We start from the raw sequence: 25,922 nt of genomic DNA, 5'->3' as shown, positions 1-25,922 counted from the left end.
GATCGGCAAACACCATCAAGCAGCAATCCCGAGTGTCATCCACCTCTCCTTCCTTTCCATCTACCGTAGACTACACATAGCATACAATCAAGATGGCTACCAACATCACATTCCACCCCGGACACGTCTCCTACGACGAGCGAGCCGAGCTCCTCTCGCAGCAGGGATTGACCCTCTGGCTCACCGGTCTCTCGGCTTCGGGCAAGTCGACCATTGCCACTGCTCTCGAGCAGCACCTCCTGCACCTCAAGAAGTCGGCTTACCGCTTGGATGGCGACAACATCCGCTTCGGCCTCAACAAGGACCTTGGTTTCTCCCCCAAGGACCGCGAGGAGAATATCCGACGAATCTCGGAAGTTTCGCTCCTCTTTGCTTCGTCGACCGCCATCACCATCACCTCGTTCATCTCTCCCTACAAGGCTGACCGCGAGATTGCACGAAAGCTGCACGAGGCTCACGTGCCCAAGCTTCCCTTCATCGAGGTGTTTGTCGACGCCAGCATCGAGACCTGCGAGAGCAGAGATCCCAAGGGTCTCTACAAGAAGGCGAAGGCCGGCGAGATCAAGGAGTTCACCGGTATTTCGGCACCATACGAGAAGCCCGAGCAGCCAGAGATTCACATCGACGCCGACAAGACTTCCATCGAAGACGCTGTGAGGATCATCACCGAATACCTCATCAACAAGGGCTACCTCAAGCTCTAAACTCGGCGGCGAAATTGCTCCACCCTTGTAGAAAAGACACCCAGCCATGAACCGGCCTTATCCGCTTTGAGACGCAAGCAAATATATCATTGCTCGTTCTGTACGACGTATCACGTGTCGCAACCATGAGCCGAATGTTCGTTTAAGTGTTGATACGAGTTTGTGTTCGAAGTGCTTCGTCCAATCGGTAGAAGGTCAAAGTGCAAGATTCCGGTATGAATATGAACGGTTTGAGAAGGAAGAGTTGAGCCGAACAGCCAAAAACACAAAAAAAAAAACCTGCAGCACCTAGGATTCCCGCGTGGTCCCCCACCGCAGTACTGACTAGGCGGTAAGTTGCTTAACTTCGCAGATCGGACGGGATGCGGTGTTTTCAACTTCCTGTGGCCGCAGATGAAAATTAGAGGATAGAAGGAGACTAAGTATCATGAATGATGACATTTTTGGCTCACCGCGCTGAGAGAGTACCTCAAGGATTGACCGTCAGATCGCCTATTCGATCGGCGATGATTGCAACCGGATTGCCATTGTTGCAGCCGTATAATGTAGCCTGATCAGTAGGCGCAGGGCAGTCCTGCCGCTTCCGCCGGAGACGAGTTGGATAAACTTGTAGCGAGTCACTGGGTCGAGACTTGATTTGCCGATCCGTTGTCAAATGACGCCTTCGGCTTCGTTCGGCTGCCTCTAGACCACAATCTGGAACCGTGGTCAATCACAATTGCGCAACCAAGGCGACGCTAGCCGATGGTTCTTGGCGCAGTCTGTACCCTTTTCGGGCGTTACGAAGCTGCGGGATGACGATGCCTCGTGGGAAGCACATGCAATGTTCTGCACCGTCCACTGAATCAAATGATTGAGTTGGCTTTTTTGCACGAGGGACCTTTTTCCCAGGAACGGAGCAAATGGACACGATTTTCCTGGCCGAACAACCTCTCCGTTGTGGTGCGTCTGCGCTGCCGAGGACCCAGACTACTACCTTCCAGAACAGGTCTGCCTGATTCTGCGGTACTCCTCGGCGCCACGCCCACGCTCACGATTGTTGGCTTAGAGCGATCGGATCGCATATCGCAGGCTGCTCAGGGTGGGCAGACGAGTCGACTAGCCTTGCTCTTCTTTACCGAACGCATGTTAGCGAGTCGAACAGGAACAAGCGAGGCTTCGCGCCAACAGAATACATCATCACATCAACGTCAGGCGACCCGACGGCCACGTTTGGTTCACCTTGACACGACTGTGCAGTACAGCCCCTCCGCTTCAACTCCCGACTCGGCCTCCGACAATTCGGCTCAGACAATCTCTCCTCTCCTCTCGATCGAATCGACCACTGGCAGAAAGGGTGTCCGTGCGCAAATGGAAGCGGAGTGTAAATGTAGACCTTGTCTGCCAAAAGATGTTCAGGGTGCGGTGGGAAGCGACATATCACTTTCTCCTATTCCTTACCTTGTAATAATTTTATAGGCTTGCACGAGAGGCTCTCGCTAAATAGACCACCCTGCTGACTTGTGAAAGGTAGAGCCACGAGATGCAATAAAGCGGTGAGGACGGGCGTGAGCAACCATGGCGAAGCGAGGTGAGCGAGGTTACTCTGGCCGTCCTGTCCTGATGAGTTCGCCGTCGTGCAAAATGGCTTTCGGGCACAAACGCAGTGCCGAGCTGTGACACTTAAAGCCACCTTGGACATTTCCACGCAAGGAGTCGCTGCAGCATGCAGGGTTGATGCGCTGCGCTGAGTTGACTTGACAGAGTCCAAGCGAGTTCTCCTTCGAACAGCGGCAAGCGAGCTGATCCCGTGCCTGTGCAGGCGATCCCCCGCGTCCCGGACAATCAATCGATGCCGCCATCCTCTCTCTGAAGGTGGCTTCTCGGCTGGACTGCCGTGGACTTGCGGCGCTCCCATAGCTGAGCACACCAAGGCTACAAGAAAGTTGGCCGCAGGTTCCAGTGACGGTGATGCCGTGCTTCAGGAAACAGGTTGCAGCGAGCAGGGAAAGCTGTCTGACGCGTACAGACCCTCGCAGTTCGAGGCGTCCCATGGTACATATAAAGGTTACCGTCATCGACTCCGCCCATGTCGCGGGCTTGTACATTGTCCCTTCGATACGAGCTTACAGTGCACTCCTCGACACCGCAATCCATCCAAGATGAAGTTCTTCGCGTCGTTCCTTCTGGTCGTACTGGCCGCGTTCGCGGTCGCCCAGGCTAATGTCCAGCCCACCCCAGCTCCTCGCGTCGAAAAGAGGCAAAGTGAGTAGAGTGCGCAGGCTGCTTATATCTTAGCTTTTCACCACAGATACACAGGAGATACTGACCTCCAAGGCTCTCGCGAACATTTCACCACGCTCAGGCTTCGACCCGTACAACCTCTCGCAGTACACCAACCCGGGAGCGCTCTCTTCGCTCTCGCAGTACATCAACTCGCAATTCGGCGCGCTCGACTCGGTCTCGCTTCCTGCTAGTGAATCCTCGTACATCGCCTCGCAGAAGAGCCAGGCCTACTCGTACCTCTCGTTGGCCTCGTCGATCCTCGCCAACGGCGGTGCCAGCAACTCAAACCTCGGTTCGATTCTTGGCTCGATCACCAAGTCCGCCAGCGGCGCTCTCAGCAGCATTTCGAAGGAAGGGTCGTCGGCCGCCAGCGCTGCCTCGTCGGCAGCCACAAGCTCGCGCGGCTCGTCCAACGGTGCCGTTGCTGCTTCGGGCCCCATGCCCGGCTACATGGTCGGCGTCGTCGCCTGCACTTTCGTCGCTGCTCTTGCTGGCGCCTTTGCCCTCTAGGAAGCGCCTATCCTCACGGTCTATGCGGTGATCTGCATCGAAGGCGCTACTTATGCGTGTTCAAACGCGGGGTCATGGATGGCGTGACGACCTGTGATTCTGCTCTCGGGTCTCCGCACTCGACTCATCTGTTGATATGAAATGCGTAATGTGAAACAGACACTTCAGCATGATCTGCCAGCGTGAGCTTCTTGAGAACCTTGTGCTTCCAATCTTGCATCTGAGGTGATATCTGGTGTTGTTGCTGTTCCTCGGGTGTCGGGAACGAAGTTCGCGTGTCAAAAATCGCGGCTCTGGTCAGGCAGACCAAAAGTTGTTCTGATTTCAAAGCCTCCACACGAGCTTGAACATCTTCTCGTCCTTTCGGAAGCATCCACAGCTCAACAGTATCTTCCAAGGTGGCTGAGATATGCCCGGACAGCAGCGGAGAACAAGGACAATCACTTCTTTCTTTGTTCAAGATGGCCACGCCGATCGTTCGAGGTTACAGCTCGTTGGCTTCTAGTAGCCTTTCACGCCGGGTTGCCTTGACCGCAGCAAGCTCATCAAAGTTGGTCGCGAGGCAGCATGCAGCCATCAGAGGAATGGCGACGGGCGAAGCAAGGCCGAGGCAAGCAGTTCAGAGGAAGCCGTGTCCGAGCTATCCTGTCATGATCGCGCGCAGCTTCAATACGACTGCACTCCGCTCGAGCAGCTCCGGTCGCACTACCGTAAAGGACCCGGAACCGCAGTCAGGACTCTACTACCATCCCACGCAGATCAACATCTCTCGCGGCGCAGACCAGCCCAACTCTCAAGTCGATGGCTGGGCGATCTCTTTCCTCTCCAAGCCTTCTTCCTCCGACGACGCAGTCATCGCCTACGTGCTGCCCACAAACACGTCACAATCGCAAGACGCCGAGCCGGCCGACTTTGTACGTGCCAATCCAGACAGGATACGCATCAACCCAGCCGGGTGGAAGATTGTGCACGAAGTACTCAAGAACGAAGTGGTGCCCCACGATGACTTGCTCAAGTTTGAGGCTTCGACCCGCGAGAGTGGTTGGGCGCATCTCACTGATCTTCGACATCCGCTCATGCCAGGAAGGATAGCGACGCCGGAAAACATCATCGCCTCGGTTGCATTCACCGATGGCCAGCTCAATGTGGAGAGCTACGAGGAGAACAAGTCATACCGACTGGTGACCGGGTACGAAGGTCCGATCCAGATGGCCGACAGCTGGATCGAAAAGTTGAGTAAACGGTTCGAGTCGCTTTGACGTCGAAGTCATGGTAGACACACACACACACACACACACACACACACACGACGATGATGATGCTCAAAGTAGCGAAATCAAGTTCTTCTCTTCTCAAGAAGTCTGATGCTGTCAGCGGTTGCTCATGAAAGCAAGCAAAGAGAATGTTGATCATCGAAGCCGGTCCAAGCTATCAGAGATTGCGGTCTGTCTTGCGGCCTACCTGTCTGTGAAGCATCTGGTTGTAGAACATGATCGTGATCTGTATACGATGGTGTGTCGCCTTTCATTGAGTTTCCGCAAATTTAGTTCCGACCACAAAATCAACGTGGCGTGTTGCTACGTGGAAACGTCAGCTGAGCAATCTTCGGTAGACAGCGGTAACTTTCCTGCTCGGGTTTATCCAGCTTGTTTCTCCACCTTTGTTTGTGGTAACCCGCTCTCGTACATACATTCCGGTCCGCGTTCCACATCGAGGTTGTGCGGTCACGACTTCGTGTTCGAGCACGGCCCAGATGCACGGACGGCGAAGCTGAAGTCCACACATGTATGGTCATAGGGGCGTTGTCGTCGGATGAGGTTACCTCTCAATTCGAAAGTGGCTCAGGTCGAACGTGAATTCACGTTGGACGTGTAACTCTCCTGCTTGAGTCACCTCCCGAAAGCTGGCCATCGACGGCTACCGATATCACGGTCGCCGCAGCATCCACGTCGCTCCTGGTATTAGATCACAGTGCCAATCGCAAGGCGCTTGGCGAGGCCTCGTTCTTGTCACGAGCCCGTTCGTATCCTGCCAAGAAGTTGACAGAGAAAAAAAATGGCGTCTTGAGAGTCGGTTCGGTTGGACCCTAGCTAAGTGCTCTTGAGGCACTGCACGCCGTGGTGGTCACCGCCCTTGCTGTAGGACCCGCTAGCTTTACGTCTGTACAGCTGACTCTCATGCAGCACGAACCCCCCGCTCAGTCCTCTCCTGCTGTCTTACTGTTACACTGTCACGGGCCTGTTGTGCGTCAGTTGCTTCGCTTGACAGAGATCCTTCGGCTCTGCTGTTCCGCCTGGCCCTTCTGACAATCGGCCTGCCTGTGATGCGCCCCGCCCCGCCTCGTTCAAACAGGCACTTGAAGCCTGTCGGTCTGTCAATCCCGCATAAACTTTTAGCGGCACCTCGTGATGGTGGTGTGCACACACATTTTGCGCTTTGGGTCGTCATGGCCAAGAACCTTCTTATAAAGGAAGCAGCCGCCCAGCTTTGCCAACCAGCATCGACGTCCCTTCCCCTTGGCTCCAGGCTCGCTATCGACTAGCTACTCTCACACATCAGCATTCAGCATCCGACACCGCGCGTTCACCTTCCACCTTTCGCCGTTCCATCAAACGATCCATTTCGATCGACACGTCTATCTTGATAGCACACGCTATTGCTATTGCTATATCAGCCGGCTACCTCCAAGCGTCATCCGTACACTCGACGACTGCTCATAATCGAAAAGGCACGGCTCGCGCTCCTCTTTCCTTACTCGATTGTCGTATTTGAAGCAGTCCACTTGTGCCATTAAGTGCGTCGACATGCCAGCCTTCTCGGCTTTCAGCCAAGCCGCCTCAGCGGGCAAACACATCGAACTGCGCTCTGACAATGCATACCTCCAACATATCGTCGACGCTACCAACTCCGTGCTCGAACGCACCGGGCTGGCTCTACCGATACTCGCCCTCACGCTCCTCTTCCTCACTGTCAAGTACCACAATCGTGTCATTTTTGCCAAGGCGCCGCGAAGTGAGCTATACTATCCGCCCGCGAAACCTCTCATCGGTCACACGCTCGAGGCTATGAAGTTCACCGATGGAATTCTCGACTGGTTCCTTGAGCAGACGCGCAATCATCCTGTGGGCTTCTCCGTATCCATCGCCGGCACGGGCTCTGGCCAGATGCACATCGTCCACCGCCCAGAGTACATCGAGTACGTGCAAAAGACCAACTTCGAGAATTACGAGAAGGGATTGGCCTTCAAGGTCCGCTTCGCCGATCTGCTAGGCCAGAACGGAATCTTCAATTCGGATGGCCACGTGTGGAAGGGGCAGCGCAAGATGGCTTCGCACATCTTTTCCGTCTATCAGTTCCGCACCTGGGTTCAAACCGTCGTGCACCGGGAGCTCGACAGTGTACTGGGCATTCTCGATGGCCTGACCGACGGCAGGACAAGCAACAATCCAGCCACCTTGTTGCTGCCCGACCTCTTTTTCCGATACACCCTCTCGTCCTTTGGAAAGATGGCTTTCGGTTCCGACATTGATTGCCTCAGCCCAGATCCAAGCTGCCTCCAGCACGAGGTCGAGTTCTCGAGCGCCTTCGACTTTGTGCAAATGGTCATCGACAAGCGATTCCGCACGCCCATGTGGCAGCTTGTCGAACGTCTCACCTCCGAGGGACGAAAGAATGCCAGGATGGTCAAGAAGATCAACGACTTCTCCCGTAACATCATCGAAGAGCGCCTGCGAGATAGGGAGGCAGGAATACAGAAGGAAAAGAAGGGCTCGGATGGCAAGGAGGGCAAGGACCTGCTCGACCTTTTCATGGACGTCACCACGGACCGCGACGACCTCATCTCGGTCGTGCTCAACTTTATCATCGCTGGTCGTGACACGACTGCCCAGGGCCTTTCTTGGCTGTTCTACGAGCTTATGAGGAACCCGCAGTACGTTGACAAGATCCGCGCTGAAATTCGAAGCGTCCTCGGCGAGGCCGACGGCAGCATCCGGAAGCTCGACTACGACACCGCAAAAGATCTCGTATTCACTCAGGCGTGCTTCAACGAAGCCATCCGTCTGCATCCTCCTGTCCCCAAGAATGGCAAGCGCGCCATCAAAGACGACGTGATCGTGCCTCAAGGTCCGACAGCTGCCGGTCTGCCGCCCATCAAGATCTATGCCGGCGAATTGCTGTCGTGGTCCGACTGGGTCATTGCTCGCAATCCCGACGTGTGGGGGCCTGACTGCTGCGAGTTTAACCCGATGCGCTTTATCGAGTCGACCAAAGGCCAAGATGGCGTTGAGACGCGTTCGCTCAAGAACTACGGCCAGTGGAAGTTCCACGTTTTCAACGGCGGGCCGCGTCTCTGTCTAGGCATGACGTTGGCCAACTACGAAGCATTGAGCATGGTTGCGGCCGTCATCAACCGATACGACTTCGGATGGGGCACCAAAGCGCAAGGACAGACGGCGGACTGGCCGCTCAAGTACCTGCCTTCGGTCACGCATCCTTGCCAGATGTACACAGCCACTGTAGTACGTCGCGAAGAGTCGACGTAGGTTGGGAACGTTCTTGTGTGGTCTTTTGTGTATCATCGACGTGTTCAATCCAGTCAATTGCCTGCGTCCACGGTTTGCATACTTTCCGCTCGATCACAGCAAGCATGGCAAGTGAAAAGACCGTGACATCATCGAACCAAAGGCAAATGTTTGAAACCAAGAAACGCACGTCAAAGCTGAGCATTACACCACTCCACTAGTCTCGTCTCCTGCGCATCCGCACCTTCTCTTGCCTGTAGCTTTTCCAATCCAAGGCTGGCCCTTGCCACGTGGTCCTTGACCATGTGCGGGGTGCCCCTTGCCTGGAACCCACTTTCGCCCTGTCCACCGGGGAAGTCAGGCGGAGGCAGTCCTTGATCGAAGCATTGCTTCTGTTGCATGATGTAGCGCCAGTTGACCTGGGTTGTCGGAATGGCGGGGATGTAGAGGACGCTGCTGTCGCCTTTTCCTCCGTGCCGGCTTTCGACGGAATGGACGGCATCGCAGTGCCAAAGGACCATATCGCCTGGCGTGACGCTGGGGATGCTCGTCATGGTGTTGTCGAGATCCAAGTGCGGGTGGGTGGTGGATGAGAGCTCGATGTTGTGACCGAGACTGCAGCCTGGAAACTTGCGGGAGGTCGTGTCGAGGGTCCAGTTTGAGTCTGCCAGGTACTCTGCTTTGTTCGAACAGGCGGATTCTGGTTTGATTGGGGTGAAGAACGGTCGTAGGACGATGTATGCCGTGGACTCCTTCAGGAAGGGGAGAACCTTCAGCGTCCCTTCTCCAGCTTTGGTGTTGGACATGGAGAGCCAACCTTGCAGAGGACGGAAGACACCGCATTGACCGGGACCCTCGTACATGTCTGTCTTTGCCGTCATGCGCTCACCGTTCGTACCTAGCGACCAGGGATCGTGCGACTGCCAATCAGCAGCCTCTGTGAGAATGTGGTGCCAGAGTCCGCGGAAGTTCTCGCACTCCCATCGCTCAACCCCACCTCCATCGATGTGAGCACCGAGGGCAAACTTGGCATCCCCTGGCTGACGAATTCGCAACCGGTCGACGTAGTTCAGCGGATGACCGAGCGAGCACGCTGTAATGATATCGTCAGTTGCAGCAGCGTTGGAAGGTCGGTGGAAGAGTTGCAGGAAACGTTCACAGGTGGCGAGGAGGTTCGGATGCGATCGTGCAGCCAGCTGAGCTTGTGTCCAGTACAGCTCGTACACCTGAGGATTGTCTTCGGGGAAACCTTTGGCTTTGTTCGCTTTAGCGTAGGCTCGAATTTCTTCCTTCCACTGCAGCACCTGTTTGGAAGGGATGACGTTTCGAATGACAGCTACACCGCGTTCTCTGATGGCGTTGTACGTCTTTGCGTCTGTCCAGTTTTCCAACGCTCCGGCTGCGGTGGAAGATGCGGTGGGGAATTCGATTTCAGGGATGCACTTGCCTCCGAGGATCGACGTTTCAGCTACACGCGAGTTGAGGGAGGACAGGACGTCGCGCCACGTTCGGTGCAGGTGCTCAGCATGGGAGGGAGATGAGACGAGAGACTGCTTGAGTTGGGCGAAACGATCCGGGAGGGCGTCTTCGAGCGTGCCGCCTGAGAGGGTGGCGAAGACGGATGCGATGGTGCCTTCGTTTTTGCCTGCCTTCTTAGGTGAGGAAGTGAGAGAGGGGGACAGAGGTGTTGTGCTTTGAGCAGAGGGCGTGTCGAGTGATGGACGAAGACTGCGTGGTGTCGCTATAAAAGCGCGGCAGTTCGTCACATTGATGCGAGAGGGTCGCGGAATGGTGCGAATGGCGGAGCGCAGCATGATGCCTGACGCTCGATACTGATGGTTGGGTTGTGGCAATGCAGATTGGATAAATGGGTTGAGTCGGAGTGGCTTCAGCTACAACGAGCTGATGGTAGGGGAGGACACATCGAAGGACGTCGACCAAGGGACGAGCCTCTGATACTTATACGGTGCGGCTAGCGGAACGGCGGCGCGGAGCCAGCAACCCTTGTTCCCCCCACACTGAGCGGAGTCTTTGGTGGCGGAGTGGAATGCCTTCTTGGGCGACACCGGTCAAGAGCAAGGCAGCGAATCAATGCTTGTGAGCACTCATAGGACGCCAGCCATCGGAGCCCTACGTCGGCACAATGTAAAGGAAAATTGACCGACCACGGTTCAGAGCCAGCCAACAGAGCTCGATCCTTGCTTGCCCTCTTCGCTTCAATCAACACCTTTCACTGTTGACTTTTCCTTGGGACTTCTCAATCAGATTCGTGGGTGTCGCCGCTGTCTTGTCTGCTTCTGCGGTCCATCCACATTCACTATTGTTATGTCAAACGTCGACCGATTTCATATCCTCCCCCGCACTCGACTTGGCGCGTGACCGAAAGCGAAAAAAGCATCGGCAAGTTTATTCACCGACATATCGCGCATAGACGCAGATGCGCCTAACCAATCAAAGAGTGAAGCCAAGGACATGTCAAGCAAGCCACGGTTATGGATCACGACAACATCATTTGTCAAGTCTCTTTGTCGGAATGTATGTTCGGCACCGGCAGTGAAACCGAGCCGAACGGACTGCCGTTGTGTATAGCCGAAGCGGGGGGGCCAAATGGCAACTCTGCCTGTTAAAGAACGGACAAGACATGCTCATCGCCCGGAAGCATGACGGACCCGGCGAGCTGACTCGGTATACGCCGTCAACCACTGCTCGAAGGCTGAGTGCCCACAGATGGCGCTGTGGTCGACTGAAGGAGCATAAGGTGCGTTCGGGTTGCGAGGTGCGACTTGCTATGTCTGTATCTCATTCTCAAGCGGAGGACTGGCAGAAGAGAGGAAGCATCGCAGGACGACCAGCTGTCAGACTTTGGTCGCGCGCTGATGTTAGACCTGGTTTGGTGCCGAGTGAAAAAAGTCGAATTGCAAAAGCTCTTTGAAAGCGGACAAAGGTATTCGCGGCCCGACGGGGAAGCCACGAAAAAAAAAGAGGCTGAACATGCCTCGCTTTTCGCCCGTGGCTGGCTTGCGACATCAACACAGAGACAGCAAAGACAAGCCAAAACAACACATCCAAATTGGAAAATCTCTCGAGCTCGGCTGTTGACTCTCTGAAATTTCAATTCCAATTCTGGAGGTGCGAGTTTGCTCTTAGCGAGTTTTGGGTTTGGCCGCTGTCAAACACGATGCTCGCCAAGACAGCGATCAAACAGCGTCGATCCGCCTAGTGCGCTGATCCGCAAAGACAGCCGCACCCGCACCCGCACCCGCAGCTGCCTCAGGTCGCTTCTGCTTCTGCTCATGCCGCGCTGCTCCACACTCTGACACCTTTCAACAAGGATCGACGGTTTCGCCTTGGCCTCTCGCCTCTTCTTCTCTTCGCCCTCCAAGCCCGAATTTTCGACCTTCCTTCCTCCTCTCATCGTCATCCCACCTCTTCCACTCTCCGCTCAATCATCGTCGGGCTTTCATCGTTCGACAACACGGCGAGTCACGGCAAACGTAAACAGTCGGGAGGATTCGCTTCTACTTTCAAGGAGCCATGATCAGGGCTCGATCACGGCTGTGAGGAAGCTCAAAACAGACCACCACTGCTCGCTGCCACCACCACCACCACCATTTCTCGTCCCATCATGATGGAGCGACACTATCCACCGGAGCCTGCCTACTCGAGGGCGAAGGCACCCTCAGGCACAAAGGGTCCTTCCAGATCCTCTGCCTCCACAATCCTTGAATCTGCTAAACGCGCTTACAACGTCAACTCGGCATCTTCACTCGCTTTCGATGCCAACGACGGACCTCTGCTTGGAAACAGACTCACCCCAGACACATACTCGCGTAACACGTTCGCCTTCCCTTCTCCGACAAGTGAAGGACCGCCCGTGCAGCCGAGCTTGTTCGCGTATGGTTCATCTTCGTATGCTGGCAGAACTCCTGAAACTAGGAAGCTCAAGGACAGCGATGCGAGTATCTATACCGCAAGGACAAAGTTGAGCACGCGCACCAAAAGCACAGAACGCCTCACCATCCGCAACGCCCGTGGTGAGATCGAGTGGAAGGATGCCCCCGAATCTCTCCCGGCGCTCCCCTCTTCTTCGCGTCACCACCACTTGCCCGTGCCATCCGCCTCGTCACCGAGACGCACACCTTCCCCCTACAACGAGGTGCCGCTAAGATCTCGCGCTCGCTCAAACGGTGCGCTGAATCGTGCCTATGATGACCATCGCCGTGGCGACACTCCCCAGCAACCAGAGATTCCCTTCAGAGCCATCGGAAGCACCTCACCGCTCAAAGCGACGTCCACGCAGCGACCTAGGAATCGTCGCAGATCCACCGATGACGCCGACGGATACCACACAGCAGACGAAGACGATCTCGAAGCGCGCGAATGGGAGCGCAACCGAGAGCGGCAGATGGCCATCGACCGCCACGAAGTTTACCAGCGCCAACAGACGCGAGAGGAGGAAGAGCGTCGTGCCCGAAGACGCGCAGAACGCGACCGGCTGGCTGTCGAGGAAAGGGAAAGGCAACGTGAAGCTGAGGCCAAAAAGCATGCAGAACGCGAAGCACGCCGTCTCGCTCGTGAGCAAGCAGAGATCGAAGAAGCACAGCGCAAAAAGCTTCAGCGTGAGGAAGCGCAGCGACGCCGCATCGAAGCCGAAAAGGCAGCAGCAGAGGAGCGTGCCCGCAAAGAGAAGGAAGCGGAGGAGCGAAGGGCGAGGAAGAAGCAACTAGCAGAAGAACGCCGCAAGCGCGAAGAGCAAGAGGCGGAGGAGCTCCGCATTCGTGAGGAACAAGAAGCAGAAGAACAGCGTAAGCGCGACCAAGAGGAGGCGATTCGCAAAGCAGAGGAGAAAGCAAAGCGCAAAGAAGCCAAGCGTCTGGCTGCCATCGAGCGTCGAAAGCGCGAAGAAGAGGAGGCAATCCGGAAAGCGGAGGATGAGGCCAAGCGCAGGGAGGAAGAGCGTCTCGCTGCTATCGAAGCCGAACGACTCGCAAAGGAAGCAGCCATCCGAGCTGCGCGCGAAGCTGTCATCGAGAAAGCGCGTCAGCTCGAGGAGGCTAAGCGCCAGGTCGAGGAGGAAGATCTGGCAGCTATTCTTGCCGGTCGCAAAGCAGATCGGCTCGCACAGCGCGCTCTTTCCGCTGGCCTTCCATCTGGCGAGCTGGATTCTGACTCGCAGCAAATCAACGGCGATGACGACGCTTCCGACGCCGCTTCCGAAGTCTTTGTCGATGCAGGAACGGAAGACGACATCGACATCGAGGCGAAGAGCAACACGGCCGATTCGATGGCGCGATCCACCTCCAATCACGAAACCCCTTCCAGTACGGACGGCAGCTCGGACATGCCAACCACGCCAAGAGACGAGAATGCACTGCCCTTCTCTCCGCCGAATCCTTCCACGTCGGATCTGGGCCGCCAGCCCTCCTCCAACATGGGTCACGGACAAGTCAAATTCGCTCCGGGGACCAACGGCCAAGCTACGCCGATGCCCGTATCACCTCAGCAGAAGATGGCGCCCTACAAATCTGATCGCTTCCGTGATGCCGTCACCATCGGCGCTAGGCCGACGATTGCATCCGCTTCGATCAGTTCAGCTAAGTCGACCGTGGTGCCGTCCACCTCGCTTCTTACAGCCACGTTTGCTGCCACGGAGGAGGAAGACGATTACAACGATAGCGAGTACCCGAAGGTCCGGCCGAACGGGCCTTACCGTGAAGGCGGCATCACGTATGGCAAAGGATGGTGTGCCCACGGTCTCGCCGACCCTTCTCTCACGATCGACCACCGACGATACGTGCGCGCGCCTCGTGTTTCAGCTGACGCAGAGGCAGAGGAAGCCGATGCCGGATCTACAGACTTTGATGAAGTCATGTACAGCGATCTCGGCGAGCTCATTTGGTCCGCTACGACGCCCGACGTGATCGCATGTCTGATCAGCCATCTCGACTATGCCGACGTCAAAGCGCTGCGTCAGACGTCTTCGTCCATCCGCTTTGCGCTCGGTCAGTTGGCAGGTCGCGAAATTGTCCTTGCCCGCTTCCTCTCTTGCGTAGGCTACGAGGCCTGGACGCCCACCGAGGTTGAAGGCACGACAGTCGACAAGGACCCCTTCCCGCTCACTTTCCGCGACTGCGAAGGCTTCCTGCTCAGTTCGAACCTGCTTGCCGAGTATGCTCTGGTGGGAGCCGAGTGGACACGGGCGCCGCACAAGATGGATCCCAACTATCCAAGGTTGGCCCGCGCCAGTACGCGTGCGTACAATCGCGTGTTGGTCAGGTTGCGAATGCAGCCCAACTTCCGGGTGCCTGTGCCGGCCAAGCAGCATGACGGCGCGACGGCGGAGACGATCATTGCGAGTCCCTGGAAGCCTGGTCGTGCTGGCTTCTTCCGAGCCTGGGTTCCGTCTGCAGAGGCTGGCGGTTGGCTCAGCGATACCGAGCTTGCGCGGTGCGAGCGAGAGCTGTTGATATCCGGAGTCCTGTCGCACTTGAAGAAGGGCGACGTGGTGTGGGATTGCGCTGTTGGCGACGAACGCAATGAGGGCAAGTACGTCTTTGACGGACGGTACTTGCGAGATCTGTCGTTCATGTTCGACCGAGGGGGACACTTGCCTTCTTGGATCAACGCGTTCTGCTTTGCGCCGAGCTACTACCACAACATCATCCGATCGAGCGACGCCTCTCAGCCTGTCATCTACCTCGACGTGCTACCGTGGCGCGACCAGATCGTGTCCACCATGCGACTGGTGCAGGATCATGTCGAGACGTTCTCGCCCCAAGGTGCGCGCTACCGCATCGCAAAGTGGCTCTACCGTGCGGTGATCGATGTTGTTCCTGGCGCGATCATCTCGGACGAAGGGCTCGAGGTGGTGAATGCAGGATGGCACGGCAAAATCGTGATCGAGACGGAGGGGACGGCGGAGCATGCCAAGGAGCTGATCACGCGCTGTGCAGGACCTGCCGAGTCGGCGAAGATCAAGGCTAGGCTGCTGGCCAGCGTGATGAATGCGGATGCCGAGCCGCAGGTGCCCAAGGCTCCGGCGCCGACGGTGGATGAGAAGGGCAATAGGGTAGAGACGACGACGCCGTGGGCGATCGTGAGGGCGAGGAGCAGGCCCGGGTTGATCTGGATCAGGCCAATGGATATGCGCGAACGGGTTGTGTTCTGAACTGGAGGCTGGTGACATTGTAAGTTTATGGACCATGTATTGTAGTTTTGGTTTCAAAGATCATTTGACACACGCATTATTATTGCAGACAGCTCGGTGCGTAATGAGCGAGGATCAGGCATGACACACGCGGTAAACGGTGAATCCACTTGCATTCGTGCTCATTTCAAACAAACTAGAGCTTTGCAAAGCGAGCGACATCGTCATTGGCCACCTCTACGACCCTCGCGTAGCCTGCACCAAGACTCTTCTTGCCGGTATTCTTGACAAACTGTTCAAAGGCGATCTCCTTTCGGCCGTCTTTGTCGTGACCGAGGAGCCAGACTTTGGTTTCGAGTTCGTCTCCCGGCTTGACGGGTGAGGTGAAGCGCACGGCGAAGGCTTGCAGTTCGAACCTACTTTTGGAGCCGGTGGTGTTGGCGGGAACGCCGTCGTTCTTGTCGACGGCTTTGAGGACGGCACGGGCGGCGAAGCCGAAGGAGCAGAGGCCGTGGAGGATGGTGCCGCCGAGACCGACTTTTTCGCCGAGACCGCCGTCGATGTGGATGGGGTTGTAGTCGCCGGAGAGGCGGTAGAGCATGGCCTGTTGGAGGGTGGTTTTCTCGGAGAGCACAAAGTCGGGGTCGCGGGTGGGAGCTTTGGGCGTGGGAGGTTTTTGGACGAGGGATTTGGAGAAGTTGGTGCCCTGGGAGCCGCCGCGGTAGAAGCTGCTACCGACCATGGTGGCGTGATTTCGTCCGACGGGGCTGATGAGACGCACCTCGGTCTCCATGATTAGGCCGTTGGGTCGGTCGTGTACAGCACAGATGCGCTTTTCGAGCTTCCAGCCTTCGCCAGAGATGACGGGTATGGGTGCGTGGATCTCGATGCTCTGCTCACCATGGACGATGGTGTTGAGGTCGAGCGAGGGGAAGCCTGGCACGGCGGATCGGGAAGAAACCATCTCGCTGAAAACGGTGGTGTCCTGCGATGTACCCTTGAGACCCAACACTACGGGATAGGTGGGGAAAGCGCGGAATCCTGCCTCGCGCTCGTAGGCGTAGTCGAGGTCCTTGGGACCAACACCGATACTCACGGCGTAGGTCAAGAGATCGCGGCGGTTCCACGCTACCGGCTGTGTACCGGCATCGTGACCCACGGTCTTGTTGAAATCGACTTCGCTCTTGTTGGACATTTCGGCGGCAAGTTTCGGATCTCCCAGGATGTGAACGATGGGTTGAGAGATGGATGATGAGGATGAGAGGAAGCGAGAAGAAGCAACGAAGGGAGAGGGAGCGGCGGTGCGGCTTGATATGTTGTTGGACAGGACCGGAAATTGCGGGGTGAGGCTTCGGATTGTGGGCCGGAAGCTGGCTAACCGGCTTCCGGCTAAATTTGTTCGCGCCAGAGACGCGCTCAAGCCAACCGCTCCCCGCATTATTGTTGGCTTGGGGCACTGAACCCCACAAATGTAGCTGCGAGCCTTGACCCCCAACCCTAGCCGGCTCGAGCTTGCCGTTGCGATGGTGCAAGTGCGGTATATGAGTGTGTGCTGCCCGTGAAGAAGACTGTTTGATACTCTCAAGGCAATGTCCAAGAAAGCACGGCTGCTGAGTCGAGGTTTAAATGGGTGGTTGTGGTGAGACGAAAAGGAGCACAAGGCAGAGGCTTCGATGGTTAGCCGCTGCTGTGTTTCGACCATAACATCGAGCTCCCCCTTTGACCGCGTCGTGACATCAGTCCGTCGGTAAGGGTGACTCTCTTGACCATCACACAAGCTGCAATGTCTCTACAAGGCGAGCGAGGACAGCACAATCGAGGTGGAAACATCCATATCCATGGAAGAGGGACTAAACTATTTCTGTATGTTAGGGCGCATCATTCACGTCTCAAAAAGAAAATGGAACTGCGCACGAGAAAAGACGCCAAGCCTGAGGAGCCAACGCGGAAATTGCTCGGGCAGGTTGCTGCGATGACGGAGCGACGCAGAGACGGAATTGGCCCCGAATCGAAGCGTCGCAGCTCGTGGATCAGGAACGCCGAACAACGGAGCTCAGGCCATCCATTTTGCACAGCCGCTCACCGTCATTTCCCAAGCTGCTTTCCAGTCCTTCATCGCATACTCCCTCCACGTCCGCGTACTCGTCAACCTATCACTTCCATCATCCTTTGAGGCGATCCCACCTCCCTCACACTTGGCCCATCATGAAGGGAATCGCCAAAGCAATGAAGCGCACGCCGCACCTCATGACCTCGCGAATCGGCATGGCGGCAAAATCCTCAGATCCTGCTTTCGACTCGCTCAACCAACGTTTCACCAACCTCGAAAAGCTCTGCGAGAAGCTCCTCAAGGACTCGACCACCCTGCGCGACACGGTCAAGAACATGCTTCTGGCGGGCGCCAACTTCGGCCGTCACTTTGACACTCTCTTCCAGCCCATCGGCTCAGAATACGATCTGGAGCGCAAACACCCCAATGCACAGACAACCATGACCAACCTGGCGCACTACGGTCAGCTCATGGACGAATTGAAGGATACACTCACCCCGGAAATCGAGTTGATCGAGAGCAGAGTCGTTGCTCCCACAAGGGAGTTCCAGAACATCGTCAAGGGCATCCGCAAGAACATCACAAAGCGCGATCACAAGCTCGTCGACTTTGACCGTCACAACAACTCCTACTCCAAGTTGCGCGACAAGAAGGACAAATCGCTCAAGGACGAACAGAGCCTGTTCAAGGTCGAGCAGGAGTACGAGACTGCTGCCGCCGATTACGAGTACTACAACAATGCGCTCAAGGAGGAGCTGCCGAGGTTCTTCGAGTTGGCGAGCGCTTTCATGACGCCGCTCTTCCACAGCTTCTACTACATGCAGCTGAACGTCTTTTACCTCACCATGGAACGATTGCAGAGCTTCGCAGAGGGCAAGTACGACCTCAGCAACAACTCTATTGCCGTTGTGGAGGATGCCTACGTGGCGCAGTTGACCGATGCTGCTGAACGCCTGGAGAACCTTACGATTCGACGAGGTGCGGTTCCCAGTGCCAAGATTCTGGCCCAGAATAGGTCATCGTCAGGGGGTCTCAGTCCGTCCGGCTCACGCATCGGCGGTCTTGGTGCAGGAGCACCCAGTCGATCCGGTTCCATCCTCAGCACATCGAGCACTTCCGGCTTGCACACCGCTCCACCCGCCTACACCTCGACATCAGCCGCAAGCGCCGCAGTAGCCGGCAAACGCGCCCCACCACCTCCCCCGACCAAACCAAAACCAGGCGCCGCCCTCGCAAAGAACTACGTCGTTGCCCTGTACGACTACGTCGCCACCGCCGACGGCGACCTCAGCTTCAACGCTGGCGACAGGATCGAAGTCACCGAACGAACTCCTTCGACTGACGATTGGTGGACGGGAATCGTTAATGGACAGAAGGGTGTGTTCCCAGGAAACTATGTCAGGGAGGAGTAGAACGGAGCAACGGAGGATCTTCACATGACAGTCGTGCCTGCAAGAGGGTATTGAGATTGTAGTGGATTAGACGCGACACGAGTAGAGACTGTTCGTTTGTGTGACCTTGACAGAGTAGAGACAGCGTTTGAGAGGTGTGCAGTCGCAACGTAGATTGCTAAAAAGCAGACGGTCGAGCGTCAATCGTCGACTTCCTCGAAATGGATCTCGGTATACGGCTGCTGTGTGGACTGTTGCCGCTTGACGGCGTGCCTGTACGTGCAGCTGCGCCAAAGTCGGTAACTCTTCTGGTCGTGGCTGCTCTGAGTGACGGACTTCCAGCTGCAGCGCCGGATGCGGGGTCGGTGCGACCAAAGACGTACGGTGAAGCACTGCTTGTCCCCCGCTCGGCCGCGTCGGCGTTGAAATCGAATACCGAGCGTGAGTGACGCAGTCCCTGACCGCCGGTAGGCGTGGCAAAGGTGCGCTTGACAGGCTCGGGGAGGAAGGAGATGCTGTCGCTGTTGGTGGACGCCAGCTGATCGGGATGCGAGGTGGAGCGGGATACACCCAGAGGCGAGGGCAATGTCTCGGGGTGGCTATCACGGTGTGTGAACGGCGAACCTAGACCGGAAGAGACATCGAATCGCTGGGAAGCTCGTGGCGACAGCAGCTGAGACCGCGACGAGCTCATGCCCATCCCGAGACTGGGCGATGGGGTGTCGATGTCGCGCAAGTCCGATTCGTGCAAAGTCGGGGTCGAGTTGAGTGCAGCTTGACCTTCGGCGATGAGCGCGTTCATCTTTGCTTCGAAGCGAGAGAGCATCTCGTCGTCGTCGTCGTCGTCGTCATCGTCCTCATCACCATTGCCATCCTCATTGTCCTCGTCGTCCTGTGTTGCCACGTTGTTGGCGTTGACACTGACGCCCCCGCTGGAGGAGGGCGTCATTTGAGCTGAGATAGGGTCACGGCTAGAGCTGGGGTGCACAGCAGAGCTTGTTGTCCCGGGGAAAGCGTCCGAAAGGGTCTTTCGAGGCGTGCCTTGCCTGTTCGCCTTTGAACCCTGGAAAGTCGGTCTCCGACGATTGCGCTGCGAGGAGACAAAGACCTTACGCATGCGATTGGAGCTGGATTGGGGCGTAGACGGCTGGTGCGGCTTTGACTTTGAGGGCGTCGAATGGTCTTCATAGTACGGCGGAGGAGGTTCTTCCATTCCTCCAGGAGGCATCTTGACCTCCTTGCTGCCTGCATGACTGTGCCCAGATCGTGCATGCGGCGATATGACATGACCCATGTCCGCTTCCGGCCCAGCGTCTGGGTGATGGCTCTGATGCTCTCCTTCGGCCGACTGGCTCCAAGAAGACCAGAGAGAGTACGCAGTGAGGGCCGCAGCACCTGTGTAGAGTGCAGCGTTGAGCGCGGTATCCACAATGGCTCCTGCCAGACCTCGACGGCGCTTGCGCGGTGGATCGTCCGACGGCACGCTGGCGTCGTGTATCGCTTGAGACGTCTCCCGCAGTGCAGACTCGGCAGACTGACCACCTCGCGAGAGTATCGCGTTGCTGAAAGGGTGAAAAGACGAGTCATCTGCATCTCCGGCGGTGCGGAAGCTTGTCGGACTAGCCGACATGGGCGTGTGTTGCTGACGAAAGCTTGCAAAGGAGACCGAACTGCTGGAAGAGGGCATGGAAGACAGTGAGGCCATCGAGGCGGCAGACGCGCTGGTCGGGAAACCCATTCCAGACTGAAAGCTGAAGTCTGCCTGTGGAACCTCGTGCTGACTATGAGACGGGCCCGACGAGGAGGGGCCCGCCTGTTCCCAAGGCAGCGATCCGAGTCCGCCGCGACCGATCGTTGCCGACCATTCCCTTTTCTTTCCTGAAGGTGTCGACGATGGTGGCGGCATCCGCGAGGTCGATGCATCGGGTAATTCTGATGACGTTGAAGCGGCGAGGGTGTCTTCGAAGGACGATGGCGGAGGACGATTGCGGGGATGAAGAGGACCCCGCAGACGACGCCTGGAGGGCATTCCGTAGCCCGTGTTCATCTTGCCGGTAACGAGGAAGCCGAGCGAGTCACTCGAAGGCAGAGTCGTGCCACGATTGGTGTTTGCGCCTTCATGTGCCAGCTCAAGGCGGATTCTGCACTAAAGAGGAAGGTACAGTTGCTGAAATAGGGTCATGACGGTGAGAGTAGTGAGTAGGTTGGACCTGCCCAAAAAGAGCCTGTGCAGCAATGATGAACTCAGCGTCTATGAAATTCGAGCCGGCCGGCTTGACAGAAAGGAGAATGCAACACACACCATACACACGCGTGCTCTGTCGTTGAGGCGCGTAGATTGTTGCCGCTCAGCAGGTGTTGATCTCCAGTTTGGATTTGTTCAGGGTGTTAGGTTCCGGCCGACACGATCCGTCGAGCGACGCCATGCTATCTGCTCTTGCATACCGGCTATCTGCATGTGCTACCTGCAGACCTTTGCCCTCGCGGGCCAGCAGTTGCCCGGAATGTAGTCATCGATTGCGGACAAACATTCTCCGATGATACCTAGTCGCGGACTCCAACCTGGTTCCCGTTTTACAGGAACGGTCGATAAGAGTAAAAGCCCCTTTCAACGCGGCATGTCACATTGTGCAAGATCTATTATTGCGTCGGGGTCCTGTAGTGTTGAAGAGCTCCGGCACTGGCTGACGGTGAGCTGCACCTCACACAGTTCCGTCGCCGCCAAAGCGCTACTGTTCCGTTCTGCTGGGTGCCGGGACCGACAAAGTCGGAATGATACAGCCCTTCGTGCCAGAAACAGGCCTCGACTGCCAAGACGTCTTTGCCAGGTCGGACGACGCACTTGGTGACGAGCGACCACGGGCGGCGTCTGCACCTCTACCGTGGCCCGACTGGCAAACACTACTCGTCCGTTCTGTATATAACGGACAGGGTTTGAAAACTGCGGTCTTCAAAAGTATCTACTTGTCGCATCGATCACACCTGACCTTCTGTCGTGGCCCGGCGCACACGGCTGAGATCCCCGCATGAGAAGCATGCTGCAGCTAGTGCTCAGCGTACTGGCCTTCATCGTTGCGCTGTCAATACATCAAGTATCAGCAAGACCACTGCTCTCAGGCAGCAATCCTTCCTCGCTGCTGACCCCTCTTGACCTACCTTTCGGTCAATTTGGTCCCGCCGCCAGCCAACGAGGGTCAGGAGCGCCGGGAAGCGACAACATCACAGAGGATGCATCAGGCCTGGCGCCTGCTCTAGCTCCGGGAGTGACCAACTCTCTGGGAGTAGGATTCGACCCGCAGTTCCTCACGGTGACCAGAGATGGGAAGCCGTTCTACATGGTGACCGACGTCGACTTTGGGCTTAATGTGTTCCTCCGGGCTAGCCATGATCTCAACGATATCTATCGAGACGAGTCGAAGAAGCACACCATCTATCACTATCCCGAGGCCACCTACCCAAATGGGGTAGGCACAGAGGCGGCGGATGTCGTCCAGTATGGTGACAAATTTCTGTACACTGTTTCGGCGATTGCGGACGATACAATGCGTGTACTCGTCTCGCAGAGCAGCGATCCTCTCGGCAATTATACCGATCTGGGTCGCGTCCTCGCTCAGGACGGGACGCCTTTAACAGGCTACGACCCGCATGTGATCGTGCATCCTAACGGCAACCTGTACCTCACCTGGTCGAATCACGAATTTGTTCAGATCGTCCAGCTGCAAACGGGTGCTCCAGCACGTGCTGCCAGTCAGGTCGTCGATCTCGTCTCGTACGGTGTCAATACTGAAGCTCCCAGCAGTTGGATCTTTGACAACAGAATGACCGGCTCCCGTACGCTCAACCTGATGTACGCTGAAGGCAACTACTACCAGTCCAACTACAACACTCGTCTGCTGTACATCGATGTACAGAAAGACCCCTTGGATCCAACTCAATGGTTGCAGCGAGCACAGCCCATCCTCGCTTCGGACAGCAGTCAGAGCGTGTACGGTCCCGGTTCCGGCAGTCTCTTCAATGGCCCCGATGGAAACGTATGGTGCGCCTACGGTGCGTTTGCCTCGCGTGACGGAGCGGACAACGGCAAAAACGAGAGATACGTCAGGGTCCAAGTGGCCGAACCGGATGCAAAGGGAGTCTGGTTGCCAACACAAGTTGTTGCGGCTCAGAAGCTAGATTGAGACGAACTATGTTCCGCGGGAAAGTCTTGTGGATTAGATGTATAGGTCGAGCATCAGATGCTGGCCACTCGGGTTCCCTTGGAAGTTGTCTGTAATGTTGTCTGCGAGTAAGACCAACTGGCTTTTGTGTGAGAGAACGAAATATATTCGTACGTCATCACCGCGAGCCACGAGCCCGAAATCCGAACCAAAAACGCGTTCTTTCATGCAGCTTAGCAAAGCTGTTCCTCCAAACTGAGGATCTCCGCCTGGTGTAATTGCAGATGATGAATACAAGGTACCGGAACACAAGCGAGATGGATGATGAATCACGATGATGCGTGAGCTGAAAAGCAGCTTGTTCATAACTTATGATATGGTCGATGAATGATGCCGAGGATCTATTTTGAATGGTAAGCTTTGCGCTCCAAAGTCGCGCGGCGGCGAGATTCCCGCGGAACGGCGAATTTTCTGAGCAAGCAGTGACGAGGCCGAAATTTCTTCCATGTGCGCCTCCACCTTGGCTTCGGTGGGTGACGTTGAGCAGGTAAGAGTGTACCACTGCAGATACACTCAAGTCGAACAGGGTTTGCTTACGGCGAGATCGCGACCTCGTTCCGAGAGCTGATTCAACACATCCGAACCACGCTGAGTTCAAATAGTCCGACCCTGAGTTGTCTTCATCGTCCATCCTTCCATCCCATCTTCCGACCGTACCACATCGCCCTCTCGAGTATACGTTTGCACTGCTCATTGCTCCGCGAGCTCGCGTCGTCGCCCAAAATGGTCGTGCACGTTCTGGACAACTTCTACCTGTCCATCACCTTCCTCATCTCGCTCGGATGGCAACTGCTCGGCTTCGCTATCGCCTTTGGCCTTCAGATCGACACCATCACCGACTTCTGGTCGGCCGCCAATGCTATCTTCCTCGCCATCTTCACACTCTGCTGCGGTGACCAGTACTATGCACGCAACGTCATCGCGAGCATCTTTGTCATCATGTGGGGCGTCCGTCTCGGCGCCTTCCAGCTGTTCCGCATGATCAAGATGGGCGGAGACACGCGCTTTGACGAGATGCGCTCCAAGCCGCTCAGCTTCCTCGGCTTTTGGACTTTCCAGCTCGTCTGGGTGTGGACGATCACCATGCCTGTCACCGTGCTCAACTCGCCCAACTCGAGCGATCCTGCTCAAGGCGGAGGAAACGCTCGATTCGGTAACGGAAAGGACGTCGTCGGAATCATCTTCTTCGCCGTCGGTTTCGTTGCAGAGGCACTTGCGGACATCCAAAAGTACAGGTTCAAATCGGTCACCAAGCCACCCAAGGGTGCCATCACCGACGCTGGTATCTGGAAGTTCTCTCGACGACCCAACTACTTCGGCGAGATCATGCTGTGGTGGGGTGTCTGGCTCCTCGCTCTCGGCAACTCGACAGAAGCGAACAAGCCTGGCCACGATGCCCTCTACGGCTCCATCTTCTCGCCTCTGATCACCATGGCTCTTCTTCTCTTCCTCTCCGGCATCCCGCTCGCCGAGAAGCCGACGCAGCAAAAGTATTTCCTCATGTCCCACGGTCCCGACAAGTCGTCGGATGGGTTGGAGCCTTGGCACGAACAGACCGAGACCGATCCTTGGGAGAGGATGAAAGCCTTCCGCCAACGCACCTCGCTCCTCGTGCCTTTGCCCAACGCCTTCTACAAGAGGCTGCCAAAGGCGGTCAAATCGACGCTGCTGTTCGACTTCCCCTTCTACAACTTTGACGAAGCCAAGGACGGCACAAAAGCCATCAAGGAGGCCGAGGACAAGAAGAATAGCGACGACAATGCTTGATCCCTCTGGTTTGAAATGCAGATACCCAATGTTGCGATGTCGCTTCAATGCTTTTTTTTCTATTTCTATGCACGAGTCTGTGGAATGTCCTGAGTCGACTGAGCTTCCCTTAGTCGAGATCCGCCCAACGAAGAGAAGCGACAACGACCCAGCTTCCACGATCGCTGATGTCGCCCATCTCCTCTTCCGCTCCCACATCCTCAGCGTTGTCAGAGTAGCTGTTAGCGTCGTGATTGGACTTGCACGGCATCGGTGCTCCGGACCAAGGACGGCGCGAGCCGTCGATGTTGCGTTCCCACAGTCCGCCAAAGGTATCCTCTTCCCAGTCTGGGATTATCGCTCCCTTGCGTCCTTGCTCCAGCTTCGCATCATCCGAATTAGCTGGTTGGGCTAGCTGGAGGAAGAAGCGCCGCACAGCGGGTCGACCCGTGTGAAATCCTGCAATGAGCGCGCACCGTGCATCTCGATCCCGCTTGAGTAGCTTTCGTATTGAGTGGATCAGCAGTGGATGTGCTGACGAAACCCACAACACGTCGGCTGCCAAGACGAGGTCGTATCCCTCAATAGCCTCCGATTCCGACAATGATCTTGAAGCGCGTAAAACGCGTGCTTCTTCGTCGGCGTTGCCCCAGCCAAGCCCTAGCACTTGGACTCTTTTGCGAGCTTCGGTATAGTATGGATTGAGTTCTCGCTCCTTGCCCTTTCTTGACGGTACAAGCGCTAAGTCCAGATTGCGTTCGAGGTTGTCAATCACGTGCGTATCCGGATAGTCGGTGATGACTGTTCTGTCGGCGCCCATCACGCAAGCCACCAGACCCGGCAGACCTGTCCCAGCACCCAGCTCCACCACCGTCTTGTCCCGCACATCGACGAAACGCCTCTCCTCCTGCTTGCCTTGCGCTACTCCGCCGTGACTCTGTTCCGCAATGAGATCCGCAAGGTACAGACCCGCATCCCACTGATGATGTGCGAATAACTTCGTGTTCGTGCCGCTGTTTTGCGAGATCTGGTATCGAATCGTTGTCGGACGATCTGGAGATGTGGCATAGCGCGAAGGGAGGTTTGGGTGCGTGTACTTGCAGGTGTCGCCAGGGTCGCCGTGTGCGGGTTGGTTGTGCGAGAAAAGAGTGAAGAGCGAGTCCTCGAACAGGGATGTAGGAGAATGAGGGCGTTCGCTCCCTTCAATTGTAGTAGAGGAAGATGAGCTTGACGATGCTATGGACGAGGCATCGTCGTGAAGGTCCCGAGCCTTCATCGCCGTGAAATGTGAAGCAGTAAGAAGTACGAAAGGTAGGACGAGCTCGTCAAGATAAAAAAGAATTTTTTGGCGAACTCGGGTCCTCCACCG

General features: G+C 56.4%; 13 protein-coding genes and 1 non-coding gene across 14 annotated transcripts; 8 read left to right on the top strand and 6 right to left on the bottom strand.

Moving 5' to 3' along the window:
- Positions 1–92: 92 nt before the first annotated feature.
- On the top strand, positions 93–704 carry PHSY_003797 (hypothetical protein; the record flags this gene model as incomplete). Its single annotated transcript, XM_012334414.1, has 1 exon — positions 93–704. One exon carries the CDS (start codon positions 93–95, stop codon positions 702–704), a length of 612 nt encoding a protein of 203 aa, XP_012189804.1.
- Positions 705–980: 276 nt separating this feature from the next.
- PHSY_007534 lies at positions 981–1,095 on the bottom strand. The gene has a single exon (XR_001099833.1). It is a non-coding gene; the product is annotated as a 5S ribosomal RNA (ribosomal RNA).
- Positions 1,096–2,284: 1,189 nt separating this feature from the next.
- On the bottom strand, positions 2,285–2,791 carry PHSY_003796 (cellobiose dehydrogenase; the record flags this gene model as incomplete). Its single annotated transcript, XM_012334413.1, has 1 exon — positions 2,285–2,791. One exon carries the CDS (start codon positions 2,789–2,791, stop codon positions 2,285–2,287), a length of 507 nt encoding a protein of 168 aa, XP_012189803.1.
- Positions 2,792–2,845: 54 nt separating this feature from the next.
- On the top strand, positions 2,846–3,479 carry PHSY_003795 (hypothetical protein; the record flags this gene model as incomplete). Its single annotated transcript, XM_012334412.1, has 2 exons — positions 2,846–2,948; positions 3,049–3,479. 2 exons carry the CDS (start codon positions 2,846–2,848, stop codon positions 3,477–3,479), a joined length of 534 nt encoding a protein of 177 aa, XP_012189802.1.
- Positions 3,480–4,129: 650 nt separating this feature from the next.
- On the top strand, positions 4,130–4,738 carry PHSY_003794 (hypothetical protein; the record flags this gene model as incomplete). The annotated part of the gene is made up of 1 exon (XM_012334411.1): positions 4,130–4,738. The coding sequence occupies one exon, from the start codon at positions 4,130–4,132 to the stop codon at positions 4,736–4,738; it is 609 nt and encodes a 202-aa protein (XP_012189801.1).
- Positions 4,739–6,283: 1,545 nt separating this feature from the next.
- PHSY_003793 (cytochrome P450) lies at positions 6,284–8,023 on the top strand (the record flags this gene model as incomplete). The annotated part of the gene is made up of 1 exon (XM_012334410.1): positions 6,284–8,023. The coding sequence occupies one exon, from the start codon at positions 6,284–6,286 to the stop codon at positions 8,021–8,023; it is 1,740 nt and encodes a 579-aa protein (XP_012189800.1).
- Positions 8,024–8,193: 170 nt separating this feature from the next.
- PHSY_003792 (hypothetical protein) lies at positions 8,194–9,816 on the bottom strand (the record flags this gene model as incomplete). Its single annotated transcript, XM_012334409.1, has 1 exon — positions 8,194–9,816. One exon carries the CDS (start codon positions 9,814–9,816, stop codon positions 8,194–8,196), a length of 1,623 nt encoding a protein of 540 aa, XP_012189799.1.
- A 1,811-nt stretch (positions 9,817–11,627) lies between these two features.
- PHSY_003791 (hypothetical protein) lies at positions 11,628–15,170 on the top strand (the record flags this gene model as incomplete). Its single annotated transcript, XM_012334408.1, has 1 exon — positions 11,628–15,170. The coding sequence occupies one exon, from the start codon at positions 11,628–11,630 to the stop codon at positions 15,168–15,170; it is 3,543 nt and encodes a 1,180-aa protein (XP_012189798.1).
- A 175-nt stretch (positions 15,171–15,345) lies between these two features.
- Positions 15,346–16,344, bottom strand: PHSY_003790 (sterigmatocystin biosynthesis fatty acid synthase subunit beta; the record flags this gene model as incomplete). Its single annotated transcript, XM_012334407.1, has 1 exon — positions 15,346–16,344. One exon carries the CDS (start codon positions 16,342–16,344, stop codon positions 15,346–15,348), a length of 999 nt encoding a protein of 332 aa, XP_012189797.1.
- A 1,010-nt stretch (positions 16,345–17,354) lies between these two features.
- On the top strand, positions 17,355–18,611 carry PHSY_003789 (hypothetical protein; the record flags this gene model as incomplete). Its single annotated transcript, XM_012334406.1, has 1 exon — positions 17,355–18,611. One exon carries the CDS (start codon positions 17,355–17,357, stop codon positions 18,609–18,611), a length of 1,257 nt encoding a protein of 418 aa, XP_012189796.1.
- Positions 18,612–18,768: 157 nt separating this feature from the next.
- PHSY_003788 (hypothetical protein) lies at positions 18,769–20,637 on the bottom strand (the record flags this gene model as incomplete). Its single annotated transcript, XM_012334405.1, has 1 exon — positions 18,769–20,637. The coding sequence occupies one exon, from the start codon at positions 20,635–20,637 to the stop codon at positions 18,769–18,771; it is 1,869 nt and encodes a 622-aa protein (XP_012189795.1).
- A 979-nt stretch (positions 20,638–21,616) lies between these two features.
- PHSY_003787 (glycoside hydrolase) lies at positions 21,617–22,768 on the top strand (the record flags this gene model as incomplete). Its single annotated transcript, XM_012334404.1, has 1 exon — positions 21,617–22,768. One exon carries the CDS (start codon positions 21,617–21,619, stop codon positions 22,766–22,768), a length of 1,152 nt encoding a protein of 383 aa, XP_012189794.1.
- A 762-nt stretch (positions 22,769–23,530) lies between these two features.
- On the top strand, positions 23,531–24,574 carry PHSY_003786 (hypothetical protein; the record flags this gene model as incomplete). Its single annotated transcript, XM_012334403.1, has 1 exon — positions 23,531–24,574. One exon carries the CDS (start codon positions 23,531–23,533, stop codon positions 24,572–24,574), a length of 1,044 nt encoding a protein of 347 aa, XP_012189793.1.
- A 109-nt stretch (positions 24,575–24,683) lies between these two features.
- On the bottom strand, positions 24,684–25,829 carry PHSY_003785 (hypothetical protein; the record flags this gene model as incomplete). Its single annotated transcript, XM_012334402.1, has 1 exon — positions 24,684–25,829. The coding sequence occupies one exon, from the start codon at positions 25,827–25,829 to the stop codon at positions 24,684–24,686; it is 1,146 nt and encodes a 381-aa protein (XP_012189792.1).
- Between the last annotated feature and the right edge of the window lie 93 nt (positions 25,830–25,922).

The sequence above is a fragment of the Pseudozyma hubeiensis genome (genome assembly GCF_000403515.1).
Source record: "Pseudozyma hubeiensis SY62 DNA, scaffold: PHS38, whole genome shotgun sequence".
NCBI classification, from domain to species: Eukaryota; Fungi; Basidiomycota; class Ustilaginomycetes; order Ustilaginales; family Ustilaginaceae; genus Pseudozyma; species Pseudozyma hubeiensis.
The sequence above is the reverse complement of the archived record's forward strand: the minus strand, read 5'-3'. Positions and strand labels throughout refer to the sequence as shown.